The 13,191-nt window shown below is 38.5% G+C and overlaps 1 protein-coding gene across 3 annotated transcripts in view; it reads right to left on the reverse strand.

Moving 5' to 3' along the window:
* SCUBE1 (signal peptide, CUB domain and EGF like domain containing 1) overlaps positions 1-13,191 on the reverse strand; it is a 175,454-nt gene that overhangs the window by 141,226 nt on the left and 21,037 nt on the right. For all 3 annotated transcript variants that reach the window (XM_027730171.2, XM_039382978.1, XM_027730169.2), the window contains exon 3: positions 6,764-6,892. In XM_027730171.2, coding sequence (XP_027585972.1) covers positions 6,764-6,892 — 129 coding nt within the window. The remainder of the gene's footprint in view (positions 1-6,763; positions 6,893-13,191) is intronic.

Genomic DNA, 13,191 nt, shown 5'->3' on the forward strand with positions numbered 1-13,191 from the left:
CAGAAACAAGAGACTGAGATTGATGCTGCTGTCACACAGCTCCCAGTTTCTTAATTTATTATGACAGTCTGAGAATCTACCTTCATAGTTGACAGAGACCAAGATTTATTCCACGCTTCTGATTATTTCCCCATACCTAACAAAAAACCTTGGGCCCGTGCTGATTTATACTCTCACTTGTTTCGGTACTTCTCAGATCACACTGGCTTAAGAAAGCAAACATATGGCAAATTGACATGTAAAGAAAGTTATATCTCATTTAAACTCCAGAGATTAATGTGAGGTGACCAAACATTAGAGTACTTTTAAAAGGGAGAAACTTTCGGATGCAGGAATAGAAGCAGCAGGCTCAGAAAAGCACCGTGTTCGGATTCCAGCCTCAGAGAGGGCTGGATATCCCACTAACCACAGAGAGAATTCCGTATTTTTATTGGATTTTGGAAGATCATCAGAACTAACATATTATAAACCCATCTTGAAAGAGAGATTTAATTGAGTTCTGGGATCTCCTGCTACCATTTGCACCATGAAGACTTTCACAAGATCCAGGCAATCGAGTAAGAGAAGCAGGCATATATACAGAAGTTGCATGTAAACATCTAATAAAGAATTGTCTATGGAACATTTACCTCCCAGCTATTCATATTTCCTCAGCACCCAGCCATCAGTCAGAAGAACAGTAGTACATGTTCTAAAATACCAAAAAGACTGGATACTTTAAATTGCTGTGATGAATCACAGCTGCTATTATTAATCTAATGTACAGACCAAACGACTGATAAAAGATCTGAAACCAGAAATACAGTAAAAATCACTTGGCTGAAGAAATATGTCAGAAATAACTAACTTTCTCTTGCATCTGAAAAATAAAGAACTTTAAAAAGCACATTTTAAGTTTTTCATGCTGAAAGAAGGCATTTGTCACTAAAATTCAGTTTGTTGTGCTATTTGCAGCGTGGATTTTTGGGAACGCACTCACTGCAGCTTGACTGGGGGAGGTTCAGCAGCTAAATACCTCTGGGCTCCTATTTGCAGGGCACCCCTCATCCCAAAGTTCTTACTCTGCTCCAAGCACCTCATCACTGCAGGAATACAGAACTCATGAAGGTGTAAAACATACACATAATATCTATTGTTAAACCTTGCATTTCAACAGTTTTCATCTAGTCTGTAAACAGATATTTACATCATATACATATAAAGATATAGATATTTATATTATATACATTCCCTTTCCCATCTGGGAATCTGGCCTGGGCCCCTCACAGTTAGAGCAGCTCCCAACTCAACCACCGAGCCCTGATCTGAGAGTCTGACCTGCCTCTCTTAAGGCATAAAACAACTGCCAAGTCCTGAAATTCTGCTCATTTCTAGCGATTCCAGTGAGAAAGAGCTTCAAGATTTACATAATTGACCTTCTCTACAAAAATACCATCATTTTACACGAGTTCTAATAAAAATGAGGAGTTCTGAAAAGAAGACTATTGGGTGTATTCAACCTTCCTCCATCTGCCAAGGAGCTTGAGATTACCAACCATGAAAATCTGGAAGGGAATTTATGACTGATAATATTATTAGAGGCCCTGCTAATGTACTGGAGGAAGACAACACTTAAGTGTCAGCTCATCTTTCTGGAACTGGGAAAGAAGGGCAAGGAAAACTGGAGAAGAAGGCCAAAGAAATGGACCCTTTTCCAGCTTCTCTTTAAAAGATTTTTTTTTTAATTAAACTAAAAATAACTTTTCAAAAGCTGTTTAGTTTTATATTAAAAATGTTCACATTTAAAAAAAAATCGATTTGATCTGTTGGGAAACATAAAGAAAAATAAACATCAGTAACAGAAGCATTTGTTTGGAGTTTCAGCAAGCAACACATTGTGCACAGCTGCCTGGAGAAGAAGAAAAATCCAGCTAAATTAAAAGGAAGACACTGGTCTCTTTAATCATAGCAGTGATTATGCAATGCTGAGTTATGTACCACTACTTGACATTACACATCTGGGAGCTCTAGAAAGGATTTCTCATCCATTTGCAGCTCTCCTCCCACTTCATGTAGGACTGTCAGATCAGGCCACAATCCCACATCCCAGTGTGAACATTCAAACAGCAGGGTAGGAACGGGCAGATTTTGATTTCCAACTGGCTTGGCTTTATTTTGAAAGAGAAACATGGAGCACTGGAACATTCACTGAAAGATGATGAGCGGCATGAGGGGATGTACATATATTTAAAGGATGATCTAAAGGCTGAACTCAGAGGTCTTTTCCAACCTAAATGATTCTGTGATTCTCTGTGTGTGTATTCTAATGTTAGTTTTGCCACCTGAGTCAGACTGCAGATTTGTACCACCCAGGCAGGAGTTAAGCCAACATGCCCGGGTTAAAACCTCTTCTCTCCTAAAATAAGCCAACAGATATTAAAGGAGCACTGCAACACCGGCACTCGGGTTTAGATCTTAAGCTCAGACCTCAGATGAAATTGTGGGATTTCAAACGTGAAGTTTTACAGGGATTTGGGATCCCAAGGTCCATTCTATAACAGGCACCTCGAGGCCTGTGACTCATCTGCCCCTGGTTTGCCTCAGAAGTTTCTCCTTTAGCTGCAGGTTCCCAAATGCTGCAGCTGCTGCTTTGCTTCCCCCACCACAGCTGGCCAAGCAACACCACTCCTGGAGCAGGTTCCCTTGCTCCAGGGAAAGAGCCACCTCTCCTTCCCCACAGGGGTTTCCACGGGTCTTAGTCGCTCTGTCAAGAAATGCAAAGCAGCATCTGAGAACAGAAATATAAGAAACCTGATGTCCATTACTGAGGCTGGAAAATGAGGCCTTCTGCCCCAAGCATACCTCCAAGGCTGAGGACATAGCCAGGACTTTGATATTCCCTTCCCAGCTGACACTGTGCTTGTGTCTACCACGCTGAGCATCCATGAAACCCGTAATGCACACTGGTAACTGCATTTCTGGCTGGATTTATAACCAGAAGTTCACTCAGCTTCCCAGGATTCTTCTCAATCAGACACAGGATTAGCTGCTGAAGAACCATGAACTAGGTTGGACCATCAAAACCTAATTCTATAGTTATCTGCAGGAGGTCTGACACACAACAGAATCAACTGAGACGACATATTATAGACATCAAAATTAGGTAATTGCTATTTTTCTGTAAGAGAAATTACAGCTGCACAGAATATTTGAAATAAGAGTGTGTAAGCAGGGATGCAGAAGGGTAAGGATTCTATTTTTGGTGCAGACATTGAGATGCCTCAATCATCCTGTGTGAAGACTGAGAAGTAACTTCATCTGTTTGCCCTAGTTACTCACCTATAAATCAATTAAAATTATACTTTTCCTTAAGGACTTTCTGAGGACAAATCTATTAGTATTTGCAAGGTATTCATGTATGTTCCTACATTACAGCAATTAATACCACAGAAAAACCTATAAATAAAATAGTCTCTGAATACATTATAATAGATTTTTTTTCTCTATGCTGCTTTGTATCTTTTTAGATACTTTCTAAGAACTTTCTTTTGCAACCACCTTGAGCACACTTACTAATGAGAGAAACATAAAAATCAGAGGACTTCATGGAACCTGTCCTTATCCTTAGGAAAAAAGAAGAGTTAAGATGAGTGCAGCCTGGAAGCAAGAAAAAGCAAAGCTTATTCCCTATTAAAAAAGCAACTACCACAAATCAGACCAAAGGAGAAAATAATATAAAACAACTTATAATTTAGGAAGAACTCCATCACACAACAGTCTGCCTCCAGGAGAAAAGGAGACAAGAGAAGAATCTGGAGGAGCTGCTACCTGGTTTTCTCAAATAAGAACCAACAACCATCAGCTTTTGTTTCTACGTATTTTTCTTGCACACTTTTCAGTCCCCATTTTTTTCCCATTTTGATCAGAGACAGGTGAATTTCAGAAGGCTTGGAACAGCTGGAATATCAGCTGAGCCCTCTGGCAAGGAAATTCGTGGAAGCAAAGCTCTCTGCTCTCTGATCTGAACAGTCCTGGTACTCTCTTCCACCTTCTATTTGCAGATGCTGAATAAATTTGGGAGACTCAGTCAGGAATATCAGCAAGAACTGCTTTCAGCAAGGTTTCCAGCAAGCTAAACCCCAAGGTTTAGAAATCCATGACAAAATTCAGAACTCCCTTCTTTGGTGATGCTTCAGACCAACAGAGCACATAACATCTCCCAGGAAGTTTATTTTTTCATATAGTAGGGGAAACATTAATGTGAGATAATGAGAGACTTTCAGGAGAAAGGAAGAATAATTCAATGCTCTTTCTGAATTTCCCAGATGGAGTAACAAACAATTGCACTGCCTCATTCACTTCTGCAGAGATACAAAACCAAACCAGTAAAAATCAAATTCTTGATGACCATTTAATCTTCTTTTTCGTCTTCCCTTCCCTGGAAGAAAACTAGTCCTTTTCTTTCATCTTATCCATTGATATTCCAGTACAGATTTTGCCAGATACCTGAGAACAGACTCCAAATTACTACATAGATGGGCAAAGTGTTTGGCAATAACAGGAAGAAGGATCAGTTATGCCATAATTCTTCCTGAAGGCAAGAGAGAAAATGAAAAGTGACAGCACGACCCAACATATGAAAGACACAAAGGAAGAAAAACCAATTTAGCACATGGAGAGAAAAATTATCAAGTAAGAAAGAATATCTGGACCAGTGAACTAATTGCTTATAAAAAAAAACCAGATTGGTATTTCATATAAGAAGAGGGAAAACATATTTCTTGACTGGTTTCAAACCTATTGCATGAGACCAAATCTCAATCTGGCATCCACTGAGCAGATCTTAAAGCAATTTTTGAGAAAGAACTACTTCTACTTCAAGTGACTGCAGTGCTAAAATAAATGATTTTTAGCTAGACAAGGATCTCATCCTATTTGAATACCCTGTGGGGACATTTCATGCTATATTTGAGAAGTTCCTCAGTAAAAACACCAAATAAGCCAGGTTCCTGTGAGGACAGTTTGGGTGATTTTCCAGTACAAATTTTAGCCATGAATTCTTAACCAAATTATCTCTTCCCAACAAATAAATGAAGGAAGGAAGGATGGAAGGAGAAAGAACATTGCTACTAATCTTGTGCAGCATTCTTTGTCTCCTTAAAATTCAGAAAAAATAAGGGGTTTCTCAAAAAGCAGGAACAAGTGGAAAAAAGTGGGCTCCTCAAAACTTTAATTCCTTTCAATGCCTAATTTCATCATGGTGAAAGAGAACATTTCTGGAAGAAGCAAATCAATTTCCAAAATTTTACAGAAATCCCAATTTAAATGTGTATGTTTTGGTTTTGATTTGAGATTTCACTGCAACTTCCTAAATCCAGCCAACTGCATTTACAGATTTCTGGTTTCAAAAAAAAAAACAAACCAAAACCCAAGTAGCTGAGTAGAACTTAATGAAAATATAATTATAAATTTGACTTCTTTGTAGATTTAACCTCTATGTTTCATGACCAGAGAGCAACAACACAGACAGCAGGTCCAAAAAAACCCCACAGATCTCCTGAATGGCTCATCCTTTACCAGGTCACTCCTTTTGCTGATCATTGTTCAAAAGGTTTTTTCCCTACTACAATGGAAGTAATTTGGAATTAGAATAAATAAGAGGGGTTTTTTAATTTTTAAAATTAATGTGTGGCTGCTCTTTGTACAAGAAATACCTCTGGCACAATTAATCATCTGACCACCTCAGACCGAGGCAAATAAATCTATTTAGTTCATTCTATAACACATGAAATTTGGAAGTTTGAGTCAAAAGCCTGTCAGTGGTCAGGATATATAATTCATATGAACAAATACTACTCGGTTTAAAAAGGAACACAGTAGGAAATACATCTACTGAAAGGGTAACCAAATCCTTATTCTGACATTCCAGTTGCTCCACAGCTTCAGTTCGTGCAGGTACTTCAGTATTTCTGGTTCACTGCCTCATTTCTTGATTTTTGTTGCAAATATCTCAGTTTTTACCAAGGTAAAGCTGCTGCCTGACACAGAAAAATATCCCTTTTGCACACTGTTTTATAAACATCACCTTGAAATTAATTTAGGAATGTACCAAAATAGTGGTCATTGCATTTATATTGGGAATATTGAGACAGAAAGTCTCTAAGCACTGGAATTTAACTAAAAATGACCACCAAGTAAGCAGGTATAGGAAACTGGCCATAGCAATAAAGGTTCATTTCCAGGTAATTGGTGTGAAGAATTTTTATGACAAAACATATACTTATTCAGCTTATAGGATAAACTCAACCTGTTTTAAAACAGAGCAATGGACATGAATAAAAAATACAGATCCCAAAATCTTCACATATTCTTTAATTTATGTTTATACACCATATCCTAGAAAGGGAAAAAAGGGGAGGGGAAGCTCTACAGATATGACTGGAATTACAAAACCAAAAGAAACAGCCCAAATATATTTCAGTATATTTAATATATTTACCAGATTACTTTTCTTATAAAAAGAAGGCCAAACATCCAGCACGGGCTTCGGTGGTCAGGGTTTTCCTCAGCAATGGGATATTAAAGACTTGTTTTGATGTGCTGGGATTAAGAGTGACAGTTTTAAGGGTTTGGTCTGAACCAAACTGGGGTCAACAGAAACTTAAGCTCAGCGTGATCTGGATCAAGTCTTTCCCTGAAAACACACCAGATGACAAAATGCAGCAAACAGGTGAGGCCAGAGCCGTAAAATGGGATTTTTTTTTGGCCAGAATTCAGTACTCACCAAGGCAGTTGTGGCCATCATGGGCCAACATGAACCCGTCATAGCACGTGCACCTGTAGTTGCCTGGGATGTTGATGCACTCGTGGACACAACCCCCGTTGTAGAAGTCATTCTCACACTCATCAATGTCTGAAACACAAGGGCAGGGAAAAAACAGCTGTTTTAAAAAAAGAGTGCTAAGAATACAGGAAAATTTCCCCAATTTTTTTTTTTTTGAATATGTGCACATTCCTAATCTGCATCCAACACATGGTCAGGGAATCTGAATATATACAACTGAAAGACATATACTGAATATATATATTATATATATATATATATTTTGAATATACACAACTGAAAAACAGCAAGCCAATGTATGGAACACTCCTTCCCAAAATAACTGGAGTATCATCACAGTAAACAGTGATATGCTGTCAAAAATTAAAAACAAACACCTGATTTTGGTACAATTGTTGTAGTTAAAAGGTAGGGGGGTATTTTTTGACTTTAAAGTAAGCAGACAATGAGTTCAAACATTGGTTTTGTTGTAACAAACAACCATCTGAAACATGCTGTTAATATGGCATGAGAAAAAGGTGTGCCTTTTATAACAAAAGACTGTCTTCCCAAAATAAAAAATAAGACAATTATAATTTTCTATATTAATCCACATACAGGAAGAACCACAAAAAATCCAGTGTTTTAGAAGACATAATAGAAATTTCTATTTTTTGTAATCTGGTCTGTATTTGAAAGAGTATCAAGAATGATGAGAGATGCATTCTGCCTTAACTACAAATCCTGTTATCAAACCCCAAAACCACTTCTTCACTCATTCTAGAAAATGCAACACTTTCTTCTTTTCACAGACTCTATTCTGGCTTACACCTGGAACATCAGCATCACAGTCACTGTTGTGAACCATTCAGTGGTGCACATCAACCAACTAAAAATACATAAATAATTAAAGATGACCTCACGGCTTGATGACTCTCAGGCCTAAATTTGTGGTGTGCTACACCAAAAACCCCAGTTACTCTCCCTAATTTAGGCAGTGAATGATAAACAGATAAAACGATCTTTTTAGCAACTCACTGGTTAGTATTATCAGAACATTTCAAATGTGTCTGCCATTGCAGAGGTGCTTGACATACTTCTGAATTAGGTTTGTGGTTTTTTTCCCAAGCTTTCCCCCTCACGTTGGTCCCTCCCAGAAATCCACCTTAAACTCAGAGTAGCCCAGGTCTCCATCCACTTCCCTCCAGCAGCTCTGAAGCCCCCCTTTTACAATCTCCAAGCAGCCTGAAATTACAAATTTGGCTTTATCTGCAAAACCAATCAGCTACTTCATAACTCAGCACCGCAGAAATACTGGAAATAAGAAGCTGGAGGAAGGATCTTCCCCCCAAAATTACCTAAAGGTAAACCTCCTGGTCTTTCAACCACTGTTCTGTTTCAGAAAGTTCTCGTCCTTTACTAACAATTTCCATTCATCTATTAATTGCCTTTTTTCAAACAATGAATCAAATAGGACTGTTTAAATAAGCAATGGGAGAGCCTTCAGAAGGGGCAATAAAAGTAAAATCAAAGAAATGTGAAACCTTTTGAATGTCTGCCCCTTATATAATTCTTATTTCTAAAAAGCCGCACTGTGATTTGGAGCACAGGGTGATCATGTAATATAAATACTTATAATATAAATACTCAAGTTACAGAAAAGGCAATGTAAGAGATAAATAAACCACAAAAGTAACAAAAGGAGCAGATTCTTTTCATCTCTTTCTCAGGAGTTCGAGTCACAATAAATTTTGCAAAAGGATTAGAAAATTATTTCTCCCTTTTGTACCCCAATAGCTGTACAGAACTAGAGGTGGAACCAAACATCCCAACTCTTTTTTAGAGCCATGCTGTGGGTTTTTTCATGTTTCTTCCCCCTTCAAAACCATACTGCTGTATAAGAGACTTTCACCTGGCAGGCTGATGGAATTTCTATCTCCACTATTGCTAGCAAAGCAACAAGGGGGTAAGAATGGTGAATTTAACCCTTCTCAAAAAAATCAAAACAAAACAGCCCCAAAAAAACAAAACCACAAAAAACTTTCCCACTTCCCTCTAAAAAAAGTAGATAAGAAAACCTCACGAAAAACATTCACAAAGCCTTCGAAGTCCAAATGTTGAACTTTTTTCAAGCCCCTGCTGCCAAGAGAAGAGCAAATAATGTGACCACCACCCCACCTTCTCTTCTCACATACCTGGAGGAAGGTGCATCTTTATTTTTGAAGAATGCCTCAGTGAAAGTGTGGATCAACTATAATTTACGGACAGAATATTACACCTGACGTGCCAGGATAAGGCTTCCTTAGAAAGCTTAATACAGAGTAAAAGCAGCAGGGGTACATTTAAACACAAAACCTGCAAGCTTGCTCTTAATTTTGCCTGTTGTAAAACTCAAAATTTCCTTTTGGGGAGCTCATATCCTCTTATTTTTTTTTCCTGTAATTGATAGAATAAGGTGTATCAATCTGGACTCCAAACACCTCTAACTCAGAAAGCAATCTCTCCCCCCTAAATTTGTAGCTTCAACTACATATCCTTAACATTTTTAGCAGGTGATCACTTAATAATTGTCTTTCACCGTGAAGGCATTACCATAACAAGAGAAAAATAAAGAAATGTTGCCATCCAACTTCGAAATTGTCTCAAAGGGAAACCTAAAGTTTTATCTGCACTGGCAAAACACTTCCATAGTTTTCAATCCAGTAAATTCTGGCCGTTCAGACAGGGAACTTGGGATGTTTAGTGAAGAAATCACCTTAAAATTGAGAAATCACCCTAAGTTGCAAGTGTATTGGAATCTCTAAGAGGAATTAATTTCTTTTGCTATTACAGTGGCAGGAATGACAGGAGTCCTGGAGAAGAATTAGATGCACCAAAATTATTAAGAAGGTGTAGAGCCACTTAAAATAATGTCAATATTCTGCCGAGAACCTACCTGGGCTTAGTGTGCTCTTAGTGCTTAATTTACAATCCCTGTATATTGAAATACAGGGATTTTGTTTTGAATTTGTTTTCTTTTAAGTGACACAGTTCTTTTTCAGCCCGGTGGGATGTGTATGTACCTTACCCATACTGGGGTTGGCTCTTCTTTCATTATGAGAGGTGACACTGACACTCCCCCAGAAATTGGTTTAATTTGTGGTTTTTTGCAACAAAGAGATGGCACTCTCAGAAGTTCTCCCAAGGCCACCCTGCAGAGAAGCAGCTCTTCCAGGGGCACACACAACTTGGCTAAGAAATGTTCAAAATAAAAACAAGAATCAAACTCTTCTGCTCCCAGTATCAGAGTATTTCCTCTGTTTCAGCAGAGAACAGAAGACACATCAGCACACAATAAGTTACGTCCAAAACACAAACCAACAGTAAAACAGTGAGGGAAATGCTGATTCCCACTTTGCCTGAACATTTTCAGCAGTGCCACAAAATTTACTGTGTGCTAATCATCTCTTCCAAGCAGCAACAAGCTTCACTTAGAAGGTGGCACAGAATTTATGCCGAGAAAGTAAAAAGTCCACCTCCAGCAAAATTCATCCCCACAGTTGCAATTCATTAAGTTCCTGCATGTCCCAAAATCATTACAACACACGGAACAAAATTTGTCAGCACAGCCACAGATGATTGTGGGCAGAGCTACTGAAATCAAAGCAAATGTCTGCAGGAGCTGATGAATTTTGGAGGAGTGTCACAGCTCAAGTGTCACAGAAGCCTTATGGCATCGACATGCAAAATAAAGAATGGCTGAGGCCTGGAAGTCCATGAGCCAAATCCAGCTTTTAGTGTTGAATTCCACAGATTTCCACAGAAAATGGGAAAGTGTGCATTGGCACAATTTTTATCTTGGCATCTGTCACGGCCACAGATCCCAACACTCACAATGCAAGAGAAGATGTTCAAAGGGGGGGTGGGGGATTGAGTAAAATCTGAGCCCATTTTAAAGTATTTCTTGACTAGTAATACAAGGGAGAGATCTGGAGCTAATTTACTAAACAAAAACTTCAACTGACTTTGAAAGGAGTAATTGATGTGCTTGGACATTTTAAAATAAATAGCCAAAGAAAGCTGTCTGCCCACATCAGTTGCTTCTAATTTAGAGAACCACAAACAAAAGTTAGCACACAGGTATATTCTGCAGATGTGGAATATCTCCTGAAGAAGCTGGAGCCACTAAGCAGCCAGAAAAATAAATAATAAAATCTTTGTAAGTTCATCCTGATGGATAAATTCACATATTTCTCCAGCATCTGAATAAAAAAATATTTTGGTGTTCATCCTTATCTAGAAAATACAGTGAAAGAGGGACTATGGAGACATTAAATCAGAAATTAAGTTACATGCACACTGACAAAAATACAGACAAGTTTAAGTCCTGGATCCCAATCAGATCAGCATCTTATTCTTAATGACTGGATTTGGGGACTGTAAAAGCCATTAAAATAGGTAAAAATCACATGGGGATCTTTGTATTTACTGTGTCTTCGGCAGATTCCACATTTAATATACTTCCAGCAGATATACAACACACACTGGACAACCTGAACCCCTGGCATTTGCATTTGTCATATCAAGTTGCACTTTCCTTAAGAAGGGAACCAGTTCCAGACCTAAAGGCCAGGATTAAAGCCCATTCTGGTTATGTGCAGGCCAAATTTTCCAGCAGTTCAGCTCTCTGGGAAACACTCAACCCAAGCAAGGTGACACTCCAATGATCAGATTCTCGAGAAGGGTTTAGCACCAGCACATTTCCAAATGTTCACAAGTATTTGAAGTCCGCTCAGCTCGACCCTTAAAATTTGAAAGAACTGACTCAGCCTGATGGATGGAGGATCAGGTGGGAAAATGATGTTCCTGCTGAAACACCACCTCTCTCTGAGTTCTGTGATATCAGAATTCAGCTTTTACTCCCAGTCCACATTTTATGAAGAAAATGCTGACATATCAAGACTCATTCAATTTTTCTACTCCAAACAAAACCTCCATCTCAGAGCAAAGCCCATTTCTGGAAAATCCCTTTCCATGAAAAGCTTCTTAAATTAAAATCTATCATTTGTTACACCAGGTTCTTCCTGAGGTACTTTTCTGACTCATAAATGTTCACATCTTTATTCTTTAGATGCTGTGACCTTGGGAACGTTACACTCTAATGAATCAGAGGAACACAGAGTGCAGTTTTTACAGCTTTCCAGTTGCCATGATGTTTTCAAGACCCTTGTGCCAAAGAAAACTGTAAAATTTGATAGCCATTAGGACTAGTCTAAGAGGCAAGGTCAAGGGTGGGCAGGCTGGGAACAGGGGAAAATCAGAACAAGCAGCCTGATGTTTCTCAGTGGAGGAAGAAAAAGAACAGGTCCAATACGTTGTTTAGCACGAGTTTTTTATTCAGTATAAATCCCTCCAGAGCCTTTCCACCATGGGCACTGCCTCTCCCACGTTTTTCCCATTAGTGCATCCACAAAGAAGAAGAACAACAACAAAAAATCAATTTTACAACTTCCTTCAAAAATGTCACAAGCCCCTGTTTTCCAGCATTAAACCAGCACTAAAATGAAAATGCCATGGCAGCTCAGTGGAGATGATCTGGTTGCAATCTGTGGTATTGTCGTGCTGTTTTTCTGGAAGCCATTTCATACAGTTTCCAGAAAAGCTCAAGTTCTCTGTAGCAGCTTTATTTGTTTCCTTTTCTTCTGTGATGGCTAAGCACAAAGTTCATCATGCTTTGTACTTGTCTGAAAAAAGGAGGGGAAAATGGAATACAAACCAAGCTATGGAGAGGTTTGTGCAGCTGGTTAAACAGCACACACATTTTTAAAGCATGAACAGTCCTATATTCAGAACTATCTTGCCTAAAAGCATTTAGGATACACCTGAAAGGCAAATGAGACATCATCTCATTTACCACTGGCTGTAGAATATGACTTCACTATTAGTATTTTAATATAAGTTTAATATTTGTGCTCTAACCCCAATTACTAATTCATAATTTCAGAGAAAGCACAGAGACACCCATTGTTGATCCCTACTTTGCCCTGTGTCTGAATTTTTTTCCTATTATTACACTGAGCACGGGAAACATGAATCAAATTTTCAAGTCCCACAGAGGAAGGGTGGCCTTCAAGAGCCACCTTCACTGCTTGGAAAAAAAACCAAACAACAAACAGACAAGTTTTTAGGCACACAAATCCTTCTCTAAGGAGGCAATGAAGTGCATGAACTGAGTTTATCAGCTGCAGAAAACACAGGTGTGTTTAGCACTTGTTATTTTCCAAGTTTTAGTTAATGATCTTCAAGTATTGTGTAGCAGACAGAGAGAATTAAAGAATCACATTAAAGAGTCACATTTAAAGATTCCAGACACATCAAGCAGCCAGTGCTGTGAGCTGAATTCAGTTGCC

Source organism: Pipra filicauda, unplaced genomic scaffold (genome assembly GCF_003945595.2).
Source record: "Pipra filicauda isolate LSUMZ 115617 unplaced genomic scaffold, ASM394559v2 scaffold292_size926685_pilon, whole genome shotgun sequence".
Taxonomy (NCBI): Eukaryota; Metazoa; Chordata; class Aves; order Passeriformes; family Pipridae; genus Pipra; species Pipra filicauda.